The sequence below is a fragment of the Sardina pilchardus genome, chromosome 4 (genome assembly GCF_963854185.1).
Source record: "Sardina pilchardus chromosome 4, fSarPil1.1, whole genome shotgun sequence".
Taxonomy (NCBI): domain Eukaryota; kingdom Metazoa; phylum Chordata; class Actinopteri; order Clupeiformes; family Clupeidae; genus Sardina; species Sardina pilchardus.
The window spans coordinates 21,046,017-21,066,242 of record NC_084997.1 but is presented as its reverse complement, the minus strand read 5'-3'; the positions used below and the strand labels follow the sequence as shown (position 1 = coordinate 21,066,242).

General features: G+C 44.1%; 2 protein-coding genes across 2 annotated transcripts; one reads left to right on the top strand and one right to left on the bottom strand.

Moving 5' to 3' along the window:
- The first annotated feature begins 4,111 nt into the window (after nucleotides 1-4,111).
- plcd4b (phospholipase C, delta 4b) lies at nucleotides 4,112-13,124 on the top strand. The gene is made up of 16 exons (XM_062534541.1): nucleotides 4,112-4,246; nucleotides 5,308-5,357; nucleotides 5,491-5,649; nucleotides 5,770-5,998; nucleotides 6,086-6,215; nucleotides 6,326-6,557; nucleotides 8,478-8,679; nucleotides 9,326-9,470; nucleotides 9,671-9,823; nucleotides 10,451-10,612; nucleotides 10,826-10,982; nucleotides 11,139-11,255; nucleotides 11,435-11,613; nucleotides 11,736-11,868; nucleotides 11,994-12,143; nucleotides 12,349-13,124. The coding sequence occupies exons 2-16, from the start codon at nucleotides 5,336-5,338 to the stop codon at nucleotides 12,435-12,437; spliced, it is 2,259 nt and encodes a 752-aa protein (XP_062390525.1). The 5' UTR covers nucleotides 4,112-4,246; nucleotides 5,308-5,335; the 3' UTR covers nucleotides 12,438-13,124.
- znf142 (zinc finger protein 142) lies at nucleotides 13,102-20,149 on the bottom strand. The gene is made up of 7 exons (XM_062534530.1): nucleotides 20,022-20,149; nucleotides 19,470-19,673; nucleotides 18,543-19,373; nucleotides 18,079-18,256; nucleotides 15,110-17,972; nucleotides 14,366-14,471; nucleotides 13,102-14,101 (listed from the first exon to the last, which is right to left on the bottom strand). Exons 1-7 carry the CDS (start codon nucleotides 20,056-20,058, stop codon nucleotides 13,599-13,601), a joined length of 4,722 nt encoding a protein of 1,573 aa, XP_062390514.1. The 5' UTR covers nucleotides 20,059-20,149; the 3' UTR covers nucleotides 13,102-13,598.
- Nucleotides 20,150-20,226: the final 77 nt, after the last annotated feature.

Genomic DNA, 20,226 nt, shown 5'->3' with positions numbered 1-20,226 from the left:
CTAGGCCTACACACCTTTGACTGCATTGCATTGAATATTTGCTAAAAAAAAAAAAAAACGTAAAACAAAAAGTGTAGAAATGTGTGTCTGTGTGCAGACATTAAACTAGTTTGGGAGGGACTTCACCAGGCCCATACATTTAACAGTTGGTTGAGGAGATAGCCTTTCAAAAAGAAAATCATCATTGTCACTGAGGTGAGTAGCCTACGTCCCCCACACACCACAACATCTACTTGACCACAAGTGGTTACTAGCATGAAAGTATCAGGAATCTGCATGCAAATTTGCAGGCAACAGTCAGTCTCAGAACTGAAACAATCTAGGCAGTATCAGATACATTATTTGGTTCGTGTTTTATGCCGGCAATTGTTTTCTGAAGATATAGCTTACCCCTGCAGTAGGCCTATCAATGTGCTAGAATCCCTCAGTGACTACCACTTGGCAGATCACATTTGGCCAATGCAACAACATTCCACATTGTGGTTCAACTAGAAGATACACAGCAATTAATTATACATGGTAAACATCCTATGTGTATATGTATGTATATGTGTATGTATGTACAGTATATGTACAGTATGGTTGACTGTCCTGATGTATTCAGAGGAACAAACTTGCCAAGGCAGAGATACACACATTTCATAAGAACGATTTGGGGATTATTTCTTATTTTCACACATTTATAGACGGTTCAGTGACTATACTGTAGTTCCGTGACTGGTTCCCTCACCATAGTCCCCTCTAAACAGTCCCTTTCCACTATGAAGAAGCAGAGAAAGCCTTCTCTGATCTCAAATAGAGATTCACTTCGGCCCCATATACTCACCATTGCTGATCCATCTCTCCATTTTAGTTGAGGTAGGCTACCTCAGAACTGGCAAGCACATCAATGCACGACAAGCAGGTGGTGAATAGCTCCAGAATCGACCAGCCATTTTGGTGGCCATCCATGATGGATGATGTTCAGACAGACTTTTGGTCTTCTCTCTGACACTGTATTCGATCACAGACCACAATTCTCTGCAGGAAAGCTTTCTCGAAGCTAATTCGTGTCTCTGTATGTCTCGGTTTCTACCCATGCAGGAACGGCTGGAGTTTGTTCAAGTCTTGAAGAGGATGGCCAGTAAACAACACCCTCAGTTTTGAGGGATGTACCTGGACTTTCACAGTCTGATTTTGGACTGATTTAGGCAGGAGAATCTTAGAATATTAAATCACAGTGACAGGTGCAAATAAGGCTTGTTTACATTATGTTGCTGTACATCAATGCAGTGAGTGCAAACCACCTCAGTTGTATATGTTTGGTTAATTTGGTCATTATTAGAACAGTGGTTATTTCTTATTTTTTTTACCAAATTGAAATTTAAAATGTTTAACAAATTCGATCTGTCTCCAGACAGTCCTTTCTTTCTAGAAAAAAAAAGGGGGGGGGGGGGGGGGGGGGGATCCAAGGCACTCTTCTTCCAAAGTTAAAAAGCCTTTATTTTTGACTGGCTATTTCATAATGAAGGTTAAAAACAGGGAGAAGCAACCCAGCATAAGCAGCCTTCTTCAGTCCTTTCTTTCTGTTTTTGGTTCTTTAGTCCCATCTAGTGTTTTGTTGGTGAATTGCAGAGCTACGCAGACTTACAAGTCTTACTAAAAACGGGTCCTTTTATTCCCCAGTCTAATTATAGGGTTGTAAAATGGGCCTTGTGAAATAGCATCTGAACATGTTTTTGACAGACCAAAGTTGCATTCTTTCTGTGTTAGCACCATAGACTGTAAAAATAAATACAATTAGAAAACAAGGTAAAATACTCCGATAATCCATTAATTCATAAGAGTTTTGTGAGATATGTTGCAGTATCAAGATTGGAATTCCTAGGGAAATTATGGTACCTAAAGGCACGGATGTAAAAATGAAAGCATATAGTGCTATGTAATGCTTTGAGGATAACTTAGACACTCCTTAGGAATGCCATTTGAATTCACTGATTGAGATACAGACAGCAGAGCATAAAGGCATCAAACAACACAACAACCTGCAAAGTATAATGCATGAAATACACAGAGGACATAAGTGCTGACACTAGTCTTGCCTCAATATGTTCCTTGATAAATGGAGAGATTATATAGATGGAAATCCGTTTCTTTGGCTGTTCGAATCATGTCATCGAGTGCATTAGGATTTCAGCCACTTTCAGAGGAAGTGCTTTCTATAGATAAAAACAACAATGGTTCTTACCTGAACATTAGAGACAGCACTCTGGGGGCGCAAAATTTCATCAGGATGTTTTCCTCTGAGCAAATGGCCTGAAGCGTGTTGAAGTATATTTATTTATTTTGAAAAAGGTGTTCCAGTGCACTCTTAATGGATCCATTAGTCAGGATTAGTCCTTTATATTTCTTTGAAATTAGGATAGCCAACAAAACTATCAGGAAAATATTGTTTTTAAAGAGTAGTTTTTCTTGTTGCCTCATCTGTGTGGATGTTTGTAGGCCCACATTTAGAGCAATAATTTGCCACTCTTTGATTTTTAGGCTTTTAAAAAATCTAGTTTCAGTCAGGGACGACAGGGATGTGTATCAAAATAAACTACAAAATACAGTAGCCACGTCATATTAAAAAATAAAATATTGTACTTTTGCATTTCGAAAATACTACCAATAAAGGGAGCATAAAATCACTTTGCAAACCTTCCACATCTGTCATCTAATCAACCTGGTCTCATTGACCAGATATTCCCCTGGGAACGTTTTTGCAGACCCATCCATACATACCACCAGGTACATTCTGAGGTCTGCAAAAACGTTCCCAGGGGAACTTCTCACCAATGAGACCAGATTGCATTTAATCTATTCCTTCATCAGCTCACTGACCCTGTTGATTAAGTGGGCAGTGTTTGAGAGTAACAGCTTTTCTCTGCAAAATCTGCAAACAGATCAATGCTGACCTGCAACATCTCAAAGCCTGTATCAGAAATGTACTCAAGAAATCACTGAAGTTGTCAAGTGGCACAAACAACCACTGAACCTGACCACAGAACGTGGGCTTAAAGCAATGCACTTATGCCTTAAAATCATGCCTTCAAACTCATGGCACACTGACATGTATGGAGAATGATGTCTTTGACATTGTTAATGCATTCCCAGAATGATACTGACCTGCAAAGCTGTTGATCAAGTATATGACCATTTCGGTTTGTTTTTACTAACTAACATGTAAGCGCTAAATGTTATATGACACCAAAGAGCATATGGATGACACAACTTTTTGAGTAGCAAGGGAACCACATGACGATGGGTTCAATGATTAAAGTTCCCCAAAAAAAGAAACTTGAGATACACTCTTATTAAAACTAATATCTTGTCCCTATCTGAAACACAGAGATGTGTTTAACCCCCCCCCCCCCCAAAAAAAAACCCAAACAGTGCGATTTATGTTGTTTTCAATGTTATGTAATTTAAAAAAAAAAAAAAAAAAAAAATATATATATATATATATATAGAAACAACACAAACTCCCGAACTGGACACAGACGTATCAAAAACAATGCAAGTGTGTGTGGGAGCAACCTGTGTTAAAAGTAAGCACATTGTTGATACTGTACATGTTCTGTGAATTGGGTGGAACAGACTGGTGGCACGGCACTGCTGACTATATTGCCAAAAGACAACCGCTAGAGTCTTAGGTTCTACCAGAATGCAATATTTTGCATATTGTCATGCAAAATTACATGACAATAATAAAACATTACAAAAAGGACATGGAATGATTTGGGAGAGAAATACAAAAAAAAGAAAACAACAACAACAACAACAACAACAACCAAAAAGCTTTGAACAAGTCCATAGCCTATTCTGCATATTTCTATTGATGACACAATTGATTGTGACATGTTCAAGGAGAAGCAGCCACTTCAATAAAGCTTCATGTCATTAGAGGAGAAAAAAACTGTAGGGCAGATGCAATAGAAAGTGCATGGCGTGCGGCCTTTGGGCAGCATAACAGCAGTAGGAGTGGCAAGGAAGGAAGGGGGGGAAGGAAGGAGAGCGAAAGGGAGGGGGGGTGGAGTAGTGCATGCATCACTGTTGACTGTGGCTCAGTTTTCCCAGCCTGCCTCCTCGCTCTGACTCAGACTAGCGTGTGCAGCGGGGAGCCTGGCAGTCAGGCGGTGAAAAGCTGCCTGCTCTATCCCTGGACACTCCCTTTCCCCTGGGTCCTTGCTAGATGTCTGGACATTGATCATTCCCCCTTCATTTGGTGAGTACCCTCTCTGTATTTGACCCATGTGTGTACATGCTTTGTATCAGTGAAACATTACACTGTCTGTCATAGTATGAGTTGTAAGCAAAACCTGCCTTTTGCGTTGGTGCGGATTTCATCACTGTTTTCCAGTGCCCTCTTGTTTTCTTGTCTGGCTCACGTTTCAACACATGGATTTCATTTGCTTCTCCTCTCAACAATTTAGATGGCTGCTCTGCATTAAAGCCAACGCCGCTGCAGTATAACAGAGTGCGAAAGCTGACAAATTGCAATCCTCTCTGATATGCTTTCTAGCTTTTTAGCAGAGGTTTAATCAGTTAGGTTGTTGCTTGGTTTGTAGTGCAAGGGCATTTGTTAATCCATTAGCTAATTTCCCTGGGGAGAAATATGTCTTAGTCATCCATTTCATTAACCCCACCACAAGCAGGCCACATGTACAGTCCGAGGCCTCACTGTCCATTCTGCCGGCTGATGAACTGAAGATGTTAAAGATGTCTTTGTTAGAGCTGGTACAATTCTCAAACAAGGGCCCTTTTTCTGACAGGCCTGGAGTGTTTTTTATGGCATTCACTCTTTTGTTTGTGACTGTTTCATGTTTTATCCGAGGAACCTCATCATTAAGCGAAGTTATTTTGGAACTTCAAAGGGAGTGGCCAAAACCAGGATTGTAGAAAATATGAGTTACCCCCCCGTCCCCCCCGTCCCCCCCATGTCCCATTGTCACGGCTTCTCCTTTGGCACAGTTTAGAAGGATGTATAAAATGACAGCAGGATATCATTATCTTTGTTGTTCCACTTTATCAGTTTACGGAGATGATCAGTAGAAACCAAGCTGATGTATTTATCATTTGTGAGGACAGGGTTGACTGTTTACTTCTCATGGTTTAGTCCCTTAAGAGTTAATTGTCAAAACCACAGACTAGGAATCCAAGAATGTTTTCATTTTATCACATGGTCTGATAGCGTGTTCAAAAGTTCACTTCTGTGTCTTGTTAACCAGAGAACACACTGTGATTTAAGGCACTCAATCTGTGACAAAAAAATCATTTAATTGGCAGAAAACCCTTGGCATGCGATAAATCAACTATGGAATCACCCCAGAAATTACGTAAGTTCTGCTTTCACAACAGAATCAAGGCAATATCTCATATTATTCTTTAAGTCCACCAAAGAGAGCAAGTAAATCTTTGAGCCACAAAACTAACCTCAGAAAATTGAACGTTTTTTTCCCCCCTGTCCAGGTATTCAGGGTAATGAAAACCTTCAGCGCATGATGGCAGGGGCTATGTTGCGGAAGGTTAAGTCTCGTTCTTCAAAGAAACAACGCCATTTTAGATTGCAAGAAGACTTCGCAACTGTTGGGTACCAATCCAGTTGGACCAAAATGTCCAACTCTTCCTGTAAGAAATACAACTCCCATGTGTAGTCCATTCCCTTCTATAATCTCTATAAATGGCTCAATAAACACAGCCTCACTATTTTTGCGCTGAATGACTCAGTCTTTCCAAACACTTTTGCAGTCTCTGTAATGGATGTGGAGCTAGTGCGTGAAGGACATCAGTCAGAAGTCCTGCAAAGCCTCGCTCAGGAGTTTGCTGCAGAGTGTTGCTTTACGCTGGTGTTTCGAGGCCGCCGTGGTAATCTGGACCTGGTTGCTGAGACAGCAGAGGAGGCTGGGGCATGGATCCAGGGTCTTCGTGCTCTAATTGAGAATATGGAAAGCATGGATGAACGGGAGAAGCTTGACCAGTATCCTTATCAGAAGAGATACAGTATATGACTTAAATGTCCTAATATGACCGGTTGTCTCTTTCCTTAAATAACTTCTTTGCTTAGATGGATCTGTGACTGGTTTGTTAAGGCAGACAAAAACAAAGATGGCAGGATGAACTTTAAGGAGATTCGTAAGCTTCTGAAAATGATGAACCTGGACATGAACGAGCAGCATGCCATGCTACTGTTCAAGGTAAGGACCCATTAATAGTGTTGTAAACACAGTTACGCTCATCTTGTTTTTGAGTGTTTTGACAGGTTGACATAATTATGTTCTTTGTCCTTTTCTTTTCCTTTCCACAGACAGCAGACAAATCTCAGTCTGACTCTCTGGAGGCCGAGGAGTTTGTCGAGTTCTACAAAATGCTGACCGAGAGGAAGGAAATTCTGGAATTGTTCCAGGAGTACTCAAGTGATGGGGAGAAACTGTCTGTGTGCGATCTGGTGGACTTCCTGAGGGAAGAACAGCTGGAGGGTGACACGAGTCAGCAACACGCTGTTGATTTGATAGACCGTTACGAGCCCTCAGGCAATGGTACAGACCACCACAGCCACCCGCTTTCTCCACACTAATCAGTAACTCAGGCCAGCCACAATGACCACCCACAATAACTTAAATGAACACACAAGACACAAACACTTCAATAAATAGCACACATCCGCTTATCTTACGTCATCCATGTAGCATGAAATGATGATGTATGGTGCAGTGAGTGGGGAATATTGGCAGATAGATTAAAAGATCATTCTTACCCAATGTCCTATACTCTTCAAGCCAAATTGAAGGACTCCGGCCTATTATTGAATGATAACTAGGGCTGTCAATCGATTAAAAAATGTAATCTAATTAATTACACGCTCTAATGTGATCTAAATTAATTATATTTTTTTTGCTGTGAAAGTATTTTGAATATTTCAATTCAAATGCATCATTGAATAATCAGCATTAGTGACGTTAAAGTTCAAAAACTCTTTTATTATTATTTTCACTGTTCAAATAATGGGCATGACAATCTATAATATGAGGAAATAAATATGCTGAGGAAATAAATTCAGAAGTACTTCGGGAAGAAGTTTTTTTTAAAACATACAAGGCATTTCAGGCCACATTTATAGCGGGACACAATGAAAATAAATTAACACTCCCCTCAATGTCAACACTACATATGTCTTTGCATTAATGTGGTACTTTAGAGTTGATGAACTCCAGTGATATGCAAATTCCTTGTTGCAGACCTTGCTGAGGACTTTATTGTAATACACACTTTACTTCACCATTAGGCCTTTAAAAAAAAAAAAAAAAAAAAAAGTAAAAGTTCCAATCAATGATCCAGGCAGCACATTCTCGTCTCCCTATTTAACAGTCTAATGGTTACTGACTAGAATGGCTTCGGTTCAAAGATCATCGACTAATCTGCGTTATTTTTTCTAATCAGTATTTTTTTCTCAAATTAATTAATCTAAATGAACCAGTTATTTTGACAGCCCTAATGATAACAAATGTAAACTTCCGTTGGAGACCAAAACAATATGTTGGTGCAGTTTTGAGTTAGGACTGAGAAGCATTTACAACTAAAAGCATATATCATAGCCTCGCTACAACAAAGTAATTAACTGTTTTAAGCCATCTAGTGAGAAGAAAGTCGCTTACCGAACTCTGAGTGGGCAGTAGCTTGTGCTGCATTGTTCTGCAATCAACTTGGACTTCTCCTAGCAGGATGATGGGGATCAGGGGCTTCAATACAGAAACTTGCTAAATATTAAATCCTCTTATCTCAGTTTAGGATGACATTTAGGATGCATGGTATTACAGAAGCATGTTTCCCAACTGCGTTTAGGTAAAAATCCTATCTCAACTTAAGATAGGAAATTGACCATTGCAAAAACGTCCACACTTTTTCTAATTTTGGCATCTTGAGTTAGGATGGCACAGACCCTGTCCTTAATGTTAAAATAACTGCAGCATTAAAATACACCCAACTGACCCTGATGCCAGCAGTGCAGCCATATGTTCAACAGCACAGCTAAGGAGGTTGAAGGGTGCGGCCGTGGCCTACTGGTTAGGACTTTGAGGTTGTAACCAAAGTGTTGCCGGTTCGATTCCTAACCAGTAGGAAAAATGTGGGTGAGGGTTGAGCAATGCTCTCTCACGTCCACATCCAGGGCCCTTGAGCAAGGCACCTAACCTCTTAATACTCCCTGCATGCCGCTGTGGAGGAGGGTAAGGGTGTGTTTCACCTCACTGTGTGTTGGGATAAATACAGAGACCAAATTTCCTTCACGGGATCAAAAGAGAATATATACTATATGCTACATACTGTACTACTTACTCCTCTGTCAACATTTAAAGCCCACCCTATGCCAGATAAACTACTGTTTCTAGTGATTCGGGATGATTCTGTTGAGCGAATTCAAATGTGCAAGTAAAGTAAAACTGTTTGTCTTTCTTCTGTAGCTAAAAAACGCCAGGCCATGTCCATCGACGGATTTCTGATGTACCTGTGCTCTCCGGAGGGCTCCATCTTTAACTCAGAGCACCAGGGACTTTACCAGGACATGAGCCAGCCCCTGTGCCACTACTTCATCTCCTCGTCCCACAACACCTACCTGCTGGAGGACCAGCTGAAGGGACCGAGTAGCGTGGAGGCTTACATCCAGTAAGGCACCGCTCAATGGTGTTTTTTGCCCCCAGCGGCACCTTCCAGGCAGCGCATGCAGCCTAAAAGGCTACCATTACCCTATTCCTAACCCTAACCCCCTCAACCCTCATCCTACCCCTAAACTGAGGGGAGTAGTGCCTTGAGGGCAGCGCTGCCTGGAAGGCACCATTGAGGGCAAATAATACCAAAGACCTAAGGCACCTCCGACCCTCCTGTCTTCCTGACCTATGTCATTGTGGCTAAAAACGTAAATATAGTAGATAATTATACTCAAGGCATTAAGAAATCCACTAGCAAGAGGCTAATGAAGAAGAAGAAGCAGAGAATGAACCCCAGCTCCTTTCTAACAGTGTCTCATACATTATTCACAGGCTGTGATCCCTTAATGGTTCCACTTTGCATGTCTAATTCAATAGATCTTCAAAAGTTACACGCATGCTTATGACTCTCCCAAAATGTTCCTGACTTCCGCACTATATGCAAACGTATCGACTACAACGAAAACACACCGTGTTCAACATGGGCAGCCCTTTTACAGGGAGCACTTAACTGTATTGTTCTCCCATGAGGTTGATATGCTTTAGAAAATGATTATGATGAAATTGGATCATGACTTACAGTACTTCCTGTCCATTCTCGTAAGGGCTCTGAAGCGGGGCTGCCGCTGTGTGGAAGTTGATTGCTGGGACGGCCCAAATGGAGAGCCCATTGTTTACCATGGACATACCTTGACCTCCAAGATCCTCTTCAAAGATGTCATAGCCTCAGTGGCAAACTATGCTTTCAAAGTGAGATGCTCACCTGAACTCACCATGGGTGTTTTGTGTCCAACATTGCCCAACTTTAGCATTATAGTTTACACAGTTTATGGTTTAATCATCATTGACCTGAGCAGTATGTCTTGGACGGAATTCTGCTATCTGTGTATACAAATGATGTATTGATTATAGGCGCTGCCTGTGACACTGTCTTTCCTCTTGTTGATCAGGCGTCGGAGTACCCTGTTATCATATCCTTGGAAAACCACTGTAGTATTGAACAACAAAAAGTCATGGCCAAGCACCTTAGCAGCATTCTTGGTGACAGTCTACTGAAATCCACATTGGATGGCAAAGTTCCCAGTGTGCTACCCTCTCCTGAGGTGAGATGAATATGCCTTTAAACTCTGATTCTTTGAAATTATATTTATATTGAATGTACTGATGAAATATTAGTCTTATCGACTAATATTCTAATCTCATTAGCAGTTTAAACATGCGTAACGAAGCTGTAGAACATTTTATGTTAGGTACTCTAAATGAACCTAAGCAGCCTTAAATAAGAGAATTAGTGTGTTTGAGTTTCTCAACACAACAACAAAGGCCTTTGTTATATATCCATCAAATACAGGAAATAGAGTGTTGCAGGAGGAAACTCCATTCACTGACATTATATGGACGTGAAAATGTAGAAAACTGAAGTTAACTAAAGTTTGCAAATTGACACAATGTGGTCCTATTTCTTTTTCAATCAACACCAATTTTGGAAGAAAACTACAGACAACATGCAAAGGCCTTAAGCAATAAGTATAAAATACGTATAAAGTATAAAATCATGTGAAACACATGATGTTCTACATTCAAGCCTGACTCACCCCATTGTTCTGCTCTGTCTTTTTTTCCATCTGTGTGTGTGTGTGTGTGTGTGTGTGTGTGTGTGTGTGTGTGTGTGTGTGTGTGTGTGTGTGTGTGTGTGTGTGTGTGTGTGTGTGTGTTTGCCCGGCCTACAGGCCCTGCGAGGGAAAATACTGATAAAAGGAAAAAAGATTGGTGGAATCGAGGAAAATGTGGATGGAGCACAGGAGACCCTCACAGGGGAAGTGAGCGACGAGGACGAAGCTGCTGAAATAGACAAAGACAGCTTACCACCCGAGGAAAGCCACGGAGAAAAGGTATTGGACAATAGAGACAGACTGTCAGCAAAACAGAGAATATATAATATGGTTAGAACACATTAATAGAACAGCGTTACATGCGAGACTGATTTTTTGTTTTGTTTCGTTTGTCTGTTTGTCAGTGAAAAACATTGCCAGGTGACTGGATTTTCTGTGCATACTTCTATTTAAACTTTATATATCATTTTGCACTTAATCTGTCTTGTGTAGAAGTTGAAGCAAAGTCTGTGCAAAGAGCTATCAGATCTGGTGGTGTACTGCAAGAGTGTCCATTTCAGTGGTTTCGAGAAATCTCGTGAGACGGGAAAGTCCTACGAGATGTCCTCTCTCTCCGAGTCCAAGGCCAGGAAACTCATCAAAGAAGCGGGTGGGTCCATACTACACAGCTGGAGTCAGCTTTGACAGCAACTGAACTCCCTTTGAGGAACAGTAGCAGAGGTTATTTCACGAAACAAATGCAACTGCACGGAATGTTTTAACTGGGGAGCAAGGGTTAAATGTCAGCTGGTTTCTGTTTCCAAAGGGACAGAGTTTGTGCAGCACAACTCAAGGCAGCTGACCAGGGTGTACCCCAGCGGGATGAGGACAGACTCATCCAACTACAGTCCCCAGGACATGTGGAGTGTGGGATGCCAGATAGGTAAGAGTTTTATACAATGGGGTCTCATCAGATGAACAAGTATTTAAAGTACCACTCTGGTTTTGGATATTTCTTTTTTGGAACAACATACATTTTTTTACAACATATTTTTGTGATGTTTATGAAAAAGACTGCTGACCACTTGCTACATGTACCATATCATGTGTCTTCAATCACAGTGGCCCTGAATTTCCAGACTGCTGGCACTGAGATGGACCTCAACGATGGTCTCTTCCATCAGAACAACTCCTGTGGCTATATTCTAAAGCCTGTGTTCTTAAGGCAATATAGCAGTACCTTTAATCCAGATAGACCCCAGGAGTTCTGCAACAATCATCCACAGAAACTCTTCATCAAGGTACAGTACACAGCACACACGCCACTGGCCTACTGTCTACAGAGAAGGATTCATTTGGATAAGTCCATGTGCTAAGCTAAACAGAGTGTTTGTGTATGACACAAATCTTCCCTTCATTAAAGGTAATTAGCGGTCAACAGCTTCCCAAATTAAGTAAGAAGGAAGGCTCGATTGTGGACCCCCTCGTCAGGGTAGAAATCTACGGTGTGCCTCAGGATCAGTCCAAACAGGAGACACGACGCATTGACAACAATGGTGAGTTGCAGACTCTTTTGATATTTTCAGTATAGCATGTTTTCATTGCTGTCCTGAAGCGTCTTTGAATTAAGCCAAAGAAAAGGTTTCAGTAATTTCGTACAAGCCGTTTGGGTCTGTTGCAGGATTCAACCCAGTATGGAACGAAAGTCTTCAGTTCACCGTCCACGCTCCTGAGCTGGCCCTGGTGCGCTTTGTGGTGGAGGACCATGACACGACAACCAGGAACGATTTCATAGGACAGTACACCTTGCCTTTCACTTCTATGTTACAGGGTAAGACAGCCACTGAATGGAAAATGCCGTTTACAATCACAGGAGAATGATTCCACTGTACATAATTCCATGTATTGGGATATGGTATATTTACAATCACAAGAGAATAATTCCACTTTGTGTATTGGGATGTGGTATATTTGCTATGCAAGGAACATAAGGTACAGTATATGTAATAAGTAAATGTATGTTTGTATATTTGCAGGATATCGTCACATTCGTTTGCTGTCCAAAGATGGCACAAGTCTTGCTCCGTCCTCTCTGTTCGTACACATCCGTATAGACCTTGCATGATGAACAGCTGACGCATCAGTACCAGCATGTTAAAAACATGACATCTTTACCTCATCTGTCCTTTTGCTGTTTTTTTTATGAATATAAGCTGGACACTATGCAATCACATCCTCTTAAAAAGAAGCAGTGTTATGCGGCATTGTTAATGCGTCAGAATGTTTTCTCTGAAGAAAAGTAGGATGACTAGCATGCAAGGTTTTGCACGTGATGTGATATTTTTAAGCAAACTAGCCCTCACATACAGTATTGTCTTAAAAATCATATGAATTCATTACATAAAAAAGAAAAACCAAATAATTCACAAACATGTCATGTTATGCCCCCCCCCCCCTCTTTCAGAGTTCTAATGCATTTCCTTAAGTGCCACAATTGATTTAATGATGTCTTAGCAGAGCATGTAATTCAGTGTCCTGAAACTGTATGATTCCTGCTGGTATTATAGCATAGATTGAGAATGCTCTGCTTGTTCTGAAGAAGATCAGAAGATGTGTAGAGGCCTTAGTGCTCAATATTATATTTTATCTGAATGAAATAGTTCAAGCTCTTTTACATTACTATGACTTTTTAAAAAAGTACTTTTCATTTTGTCAATTTATGACACAATTTCCAACTTTATTATTTTATTAATATTTGCTGCTATTCATGTATTATTATCATTATTGTAATAATAAATAAATTCAAGCAAGACCAAGTAAAGTGAAATATCTTTTGTAAACAAGATCCCTCATTGTTGCTATGTCAATTTAAGGATAGATTGGAATTTACACTATGTAGACCAAAGTATTGGGATGCCTGCCATTACACCCACAGGAATTTCAATGACATCCAGTTGGTCCCGCCTTGGTAGCTGTAACAGCTTCCACTATTTTGGGAACGATTCAAGATTTCTTGAGTGAATTTTTTCTCAAATAATACTTCCAAGCAGCATTCTGCCATTGCTTTTCAGAGATTACATATTACAGTTCAGATTTGTACATAATAAAATAATAATAATAATAAAAACAGCAGAACAGTGAAGCTATTTTCCTGCATACAGGGGCACATGTGCAACAGATCTCTGTCCTTGTGAAAACAAATCAATCTATGCCATGAATTCCTGCTTAAAGAGACTACAGTACAATATTACGAACACACAGGAATAAGCCTGGCTGGTCGTCAGCCCTAATTTTCCTCTCGAGTGCTAGAAGAATCTTGGTGCGCCTGCCGGGCCTCCTCCTGGTCAGCATTGTCTTGCGGCTCTGCTGGCACCGTGAGCCGGGCCTCTTGAAGCGTCAGGAGGCGAGCGCCCGGGTCTCGGCCCACGCCCTCCCCCACGGGCTGGTCCGGGTGGTGCCGCTGCAGGTGCTTCACCACCTGGAACTTCTGCTTGGCCCGGTAGCTGCAGTGGAGGCAGTGGTAGGGCTGCTGGTTGGTGTGGGTCAGGTAGTGGTTCTTCAGGCCGGCGGCCCAGCGGAAGGCCTTGGAGCACAGCTTGCACACAAACGGCCGCTCCTCGCTGTGCTTCTTCTGGTGGGTCTTGAGCAGGAAGCGCGTCTTGAAGGCCTTGCCGCACTTCTCGCAGACGAAGGAGCGCACGTCGCGATGCCGGGTCTCCCGGTGTACGTGCAAGGCATCGGGCCGATTGGTGCGGTACTCGCACTCCTCACATGCATATGGCTTGGCTCCTACCAAAAGTGACACAGCAATAATAATGTACACTTACAGTAATTTCCTATGCATTAGCAGCACTGTGTATAAGCCGCAGGACAGCGTTTTATGCAAGTTAAAAGAAACAAACTTTATTAATACCATATTAATACCATATTAACTGCCCCCGTGTATTATCTCATAGCTGAAGAAATTTAGCTAAATCAATGTATAAGCCGTGGCTACAAGCTGGGAAATTGCAGTACACACTCATCAGACATGAGGGGGCAGTGTTCCCTTACCTGTGTGCTTTGTCATGTGGTACTTCAGCTGGCTCACCCACTTGCATTTGTAGCCACACTCTGGACAAAGGTATTTCCGCTCCTCCTGGTGGATCCTCATATGATACTGCAAAAATGTTATTATATATGTGATGATATGTTATTAACAACAGCAAGTACACAAGCTGAAGTGACATAAACACTGGAGTGCCTTGGTCATAGAGTATTATTTCTCTCTCTTCTCACCCAAACTATTCACCTTGGACCAAAGAGCACCGGACAATAATTAACACGATATCAAATAACAAAGAGAACTGAGCACACCACCAACCCTGAATATATGACATAAACACTCTGGACAAAGGTATTTCTGTTCTTCCTGGTGGATCATCATATGATACTACAAAGATGTTATTATATAGTCAAGTCAATTTTATTTATATAGCACATTTAAAAGCAACAGCATTGCAACAAAGTGCTTTACATAAAACATAGCACTTACTTGCTCAAGGTCAAGGTCAAGGTTAGATTTATTGCCATATAGTGAGGATACACAATAGGAATGGCTGTAAAACATTCCTATTGTGTATCTTCACTATATGGCAATAAATCTAACCTTGACCTTGACCTTGACCTTGACCTTGACCTTGAGCAAGTAAGTACACAAGCTGAAGTGTATGACATAAACACTGCTCCAAATGCACCTACCTTCAGCCTGGAGGGCTCAGCGCAGGAGTACATAAACACTGCTCCAAATGCACCTACCTTCAGCCTGGAGGGCTCAGCGCAGGAGTAGGAGCACTGCTCACAGTGGTAGGGCTTCTCCCCGGTGTGGATGCGGATGTGCCACGTGATCTTCTGCCTGTTGCGCGTGGAGTACTGGCAGTCGGTGCACTTGTAGAGCCGCGTGCCGCCGTGAGAGCGGATGTGCTGCTCGAACACCAGATGGTGGCGGCAGGCGAAGCCGCACACCTCGCACTTCAGCGACTTGTCCTCCGCCGCGCCGCCCTCGTGCTCCTCCAGCAGGTGCTGCGCCAGGAGCTGCCTCTTGCGGGTGGCGAAGGGGCACTCCGGGCACCGCTGGGTGAGGTGGGTCTTGCGGTGCTCCTCGAGGCTCTTCGGCGTCTCGAAGCTCACCTGGCAGGTGGCGCAGCGCAGCTGCGGGTGCTCCTGCTGCAGGTGCTCTTTGAGAGCGCCTCTGCTCGGGCAGGTGAAGTCGCACTGCGCGCAGGCGTGCGTCTGCCGGCTCTGGTGCCGCCGGTTCTGATGCTGCTTCAGCGCCGTCTCGGAGCTGAAGCGCGCCTCGCACTGGCCGCACGCGTGGCACAGCTCCCCCGTGTGGCAGCTGAGGGTGTGCCGGCTGAGGTCGTTCAGGCTGTAGCCGCTGTAGTCGCAGAGCGGGCAGAAGTGCGTGGCCTGCCTGTCGTGCACGCGCTGCCGGTGCAGCCGCAGCTTGGACGTGGTGCCGAACGTCTGGCTGCAGAGGTCGCAGGCGTGCCGACCCAGGCCCGTGTGCAGCGACTCGTGGGCGTCGAGGCGGTACCGGCGCGTGGTGCTGAAGGCACAGAAGCGGCAGCGGTACGGCCGGGCGCCCTCGTGCTTCAGGGCCACGTGCTGCGCCATGCAGCGCTCCTGCTTACAGCTGAAGGGACAGGACTTGCACTGCAGACGGGGCTTCCTGCCTTTAGCGGCCGGAGCCTGGGCCTTCTCCTTCCTGTGGACGAGTACATGTTGGGCGAGCGCTTTCTGCGATTTAGCCACAAACGAGCAAAACTGGCACTGGATTTCGTTGGGCTTCAGGCAGCCCCTCTTTCTGTGGCTCGCTAATGCTCTTTGCTGGTGGCACGTGAAGGAACAACTGGAGCAGGACAGATGTCCATGGCTTTTCCCTTTCTTCAGACCCTCTGGATTACTGATACCGACGTCTCCACCTTCACTCCCCTCCTCAGCGTCAGAGTCACTGACGTCTCTCTCTGAGTCCAGGCCATCTTTGCTTGGGCTTGCATGGCCTTTAGAGGTGAGGCAAGAGGTACAGTGGCGCTCTATGGTCGCAATCCTAGAGGAGGAAAAAGAACAGATCTTGCAAGCAAACTTTCCGTCTGACTCAGCATAACCCCGACCATCAGCTCCTGAGCTCAAGTCTGCTTGGCCTCTCTGCTTGTTTTTTGGAGCGATAGTTCCAATGTTAGATGTTACACTGCTGCTCGCTATATTCGTATCAGATACAGAGCTTCCATCCGCATCCGGATAATTAGTCACGTTATTAATTGCGGAGCCCTCGTCACTCGTAGCATTTATTACATTTGTTTGGTCGGAGGGTTGTGCTTCTTCCCGCACCTGGGGAAACTTCCTGCCCTTCTTCACCAGCACAGGGCACTTCTTGAGGCGGTGGGTGTTCAGGCCCCGGGACTGTTTGAACTTGGCGCCGCAGTCCGAGCAGCAGAGCTCCGCTGCCTTCCGGGCCTTTCCGCAGGCGGAGCGGCAGTGCTGGCGGAGGGACGTCTGCTTGCGCGTCACGTAGGAGCAGTGCTCGCACCGGAACACGTCCGTCCGCGTCTGGACCACCAGCATCTGGACCCGGCCCTCCAGCACCAGGGCCTCGGCCTGCTCCTTGTCCTGCTTCTTCATGGCTCTCAGGGCAGCCTCGGAGGTTCCAGTGGGGGAGGGTTCAGGAGGAGGAGAGAGGGCGACGAGAGGCAGGGAGGAGGAGGGAGGCTCTGTTGTTGGCTCCTCACTATCGCTCTGCTCCTCACATTCCTCAAGAGCTACATCATTCTGATCATCTACTGACTCTGTGAGGATTTGCAGTTTTGCTCCCTCAGTCTGTGGCTCCGCTGAGACAGTAGCTAAACGTTCAGCGTTATCAGGCCCAGACGGTGAGCATTCAGCATCACTTACAGGTGTTAAGACTAAGGTACAGCAGGATTCTTGGTTATCATCAGACGGTTGCCCGTCTATATTTTCTGCCTCTGGAACAGTTTGGTTATCTACCACAGTTTCCAAAGCTCCTGATTCAACTGATGGCTGTTCCTGGCTTTCACAAACAGTGATAACAGTGTCAGCAGATACCATATTCTGATGGTCTGAGAGCACTTGCCTTGATCCGCTCACACAAGGATTAGGATCAACTTGGCTACTAGCTTTATTTCCTGTACAGCTTCCATTTTTCCCTGAAGGGGCTGCCGCAGTCTTTGAAAACAAGCTCTGAAGTGGATCTAGGGCATTGCTCTCCCTCTCTTTCTCTGCATAGTTTTCAAGCCACTCAACGTCCCCGGGCACATACCCATGGGTCTTCTTTTTGTGCAGGAAGAGTCCAGTGTTGCTGAAGGTGGTGTAAGGACACAGGGCACAGCGGAACTCTCTGTTCCTGGTGTGTTTGCTGTTCTCGTGATTCTGCAGAGCTTGGCGGTAGCGTGTCTGGTAAGGACAGTATTTGCACTGAAAGACAGGAGGCTGGAACTGTTCTCCCGTAGAGTGCTTCAGCTGCATGTGCTTGCGCAGCTCACTCTTGCGCTTGCAGGAGTACGCACAGACCTCACAAATCAGTGACTTGGCCTGGTGACGGAGCTTGTGGCTGTTTAGCTGATCAGTGCGATGACAGCGGTATGAACACTGGTTACACTTATACCTGAAAAAGAAAACAGATTTTTTTTCCTATAGCCTATAAAATAGAAATGCACTATATGCATATAAATGTATTTTCAACTTCTGCATATTAAATTAAACAAACTGACCTTAGGTCTCCTGCATGTTTTCGCATGTGCACACTCAAATAATGCTTCCACTTGGTGACATAGCCACATTCTGAGCACATATGATGCTTATCATCAGAATGTGTCAGCATATGTTTGGAGAGGTAGGTCTCATCACGACATCTGAAGTCACAAAGCTTGCATTTGTGGGGCTTTTCACCTAAAAATATGTTGAAATGAGAAATGTGGGATACACTAAGCACTTGAGGAAGTAATACAGTAGAAATACTCCATCATATAATGGTATCATACATTAACACATTTCCATTGATTAAAACATTATGTTGGTTAGTTGCTATTTCTATTCTAGTAACATCAACTAGTTACTAGTTACATTACTAGTAGTAATACCAGCTAGCAGTGCTAGTGCTAGCAGTACTAAGAATGTAAAACATATTACATAGTCATTAACTACAATAACTCACTTATAAACCTGTACCACTCACCAGTATGCATCAGCATGTGCCGGCTTAAAACACGTTTATGGGCTGTGACAAAATCACACTGTTGACAATGGTGGATCTTTTCATTTGCATGGAAATGGCCGACATGCTGCTCAAACTCCACTGGGTTGAAGGTGGTAAAGGTGCAGAAGTCACAGTGCAGCTCCTCCTTGCCCGGGTGCCCCTGTCTTTTGTGCTGCTGGAAGCGGCTCTTGTTGGAGCAGGAGAAGTCGCACTGCGAGCAGTGGAAGGCCTGGTGTGTGCGCATGTGTCCCTCCATGGCCTCGACGCTTCGGAAGAGGGTACTACATGCGTGATGGCGACACTCGATGGCTTTAATGCCGTGAGCGTCCTCCACGTGTCTCTGGAGCTCTTTTTTCTCGGTGGTCTGAAAGGTGCAGTCCTCGTCCAGGCAGGTCAGAGGCTGACCCTCCCTGGCAGTGTGGTGGGACTTCATGTGGGCCTTGAGCAGCTGGCTCTGCCGGAAGGTGTCTCCGCAGGTTGGGCAGGGGTACTCGTCCGAGTAGAGCTGACCCCCTGCCTGGTCCCCATGTACGCTGGCGAGGTGCCGGCGGAGGGAGTTGCGCTCCACTGCTCCATACTCACACAGGTGGCAGTGGTGCAGCTTCTGGCCGGCCTCCCGGAGCATGTGGATGCGCAGCTTGCTCTTGCTGGTGAAGTGGTGCTTGCAGGTGGGGCACTGCAAACTCGGGTCTGGAAAATGCAGGTGCATGTGTTCCACCAGGTGGGACCGAGTCTTGAAGCAGCGACGGCACTCTGAGCAGATGTGGGTGCGATACAGGTGCTCAGCACCTTCGATAACGTGACCTTTTGCTGAGGGATGAAACAAATCTAGGTATTATTATTTAACACACTCTGAGAAAGAGAGAGAGAAGAGCTTCAATATTGGACAGTGAAAGTTAAATGTACCTTTCCTGGGACATTTTGCCTCTGGGGTGGATGTTTTCTGGGTCTTGGATTTTGTGCTTGTGCTGTAGCCTTTTTGCTCTTCCACAGATTCTTCATTTGTAGAGCTATTCTGGGCCTTTCTTTTTCTTGTGGCTGACTGTCTTTTACCCGGTCCCATCCCTGCCTTTGGCTCCAGCATACTGTGCTGATTATCCACTTTCTCACCTGAACAAAGATGTACAATTGTGACTACCTAATTAATACATAGATGCTTAGTAAAGTTTGCTAATTGCGTCCTATGTCAACATGATGTATTCATCCATTGAACACTTTTACAGGATGTTGGTGACGTGCACAAGGCTATACTTTATTTAACCATCCATACAGTAAAAAATGAAATAAAAATAGGTAGCCTACTTTGTTTTCCTCTCTTACCCATGCCATTATTACATTATGTAGGTTACTTCTGAAAAGATTTACATCCCTAATTGCAATAGTTTTCTTTAATTAAGTTGGATATTCGGTTCAGTACAGTTATGACTTCATGAAACATGAAAAGAAATTTTGACCTACTGCGTGGGATCACTTGATTTCTGTCTCCGGACAACATCGAATTGTAGCCTAGCTTCCACCGGGGTCCAATTTTGTTTGTCTACCCGTCCCTAGCGAACCGAAAAGCGTGCTTATTTGCATGTATTTTCCTAGACAGCAGACGCCTCTCTCGCAAGGAAAATTGTAGTATGTGGTTTAACGAGCCTGTTTAGCTAGGTCCACAGCC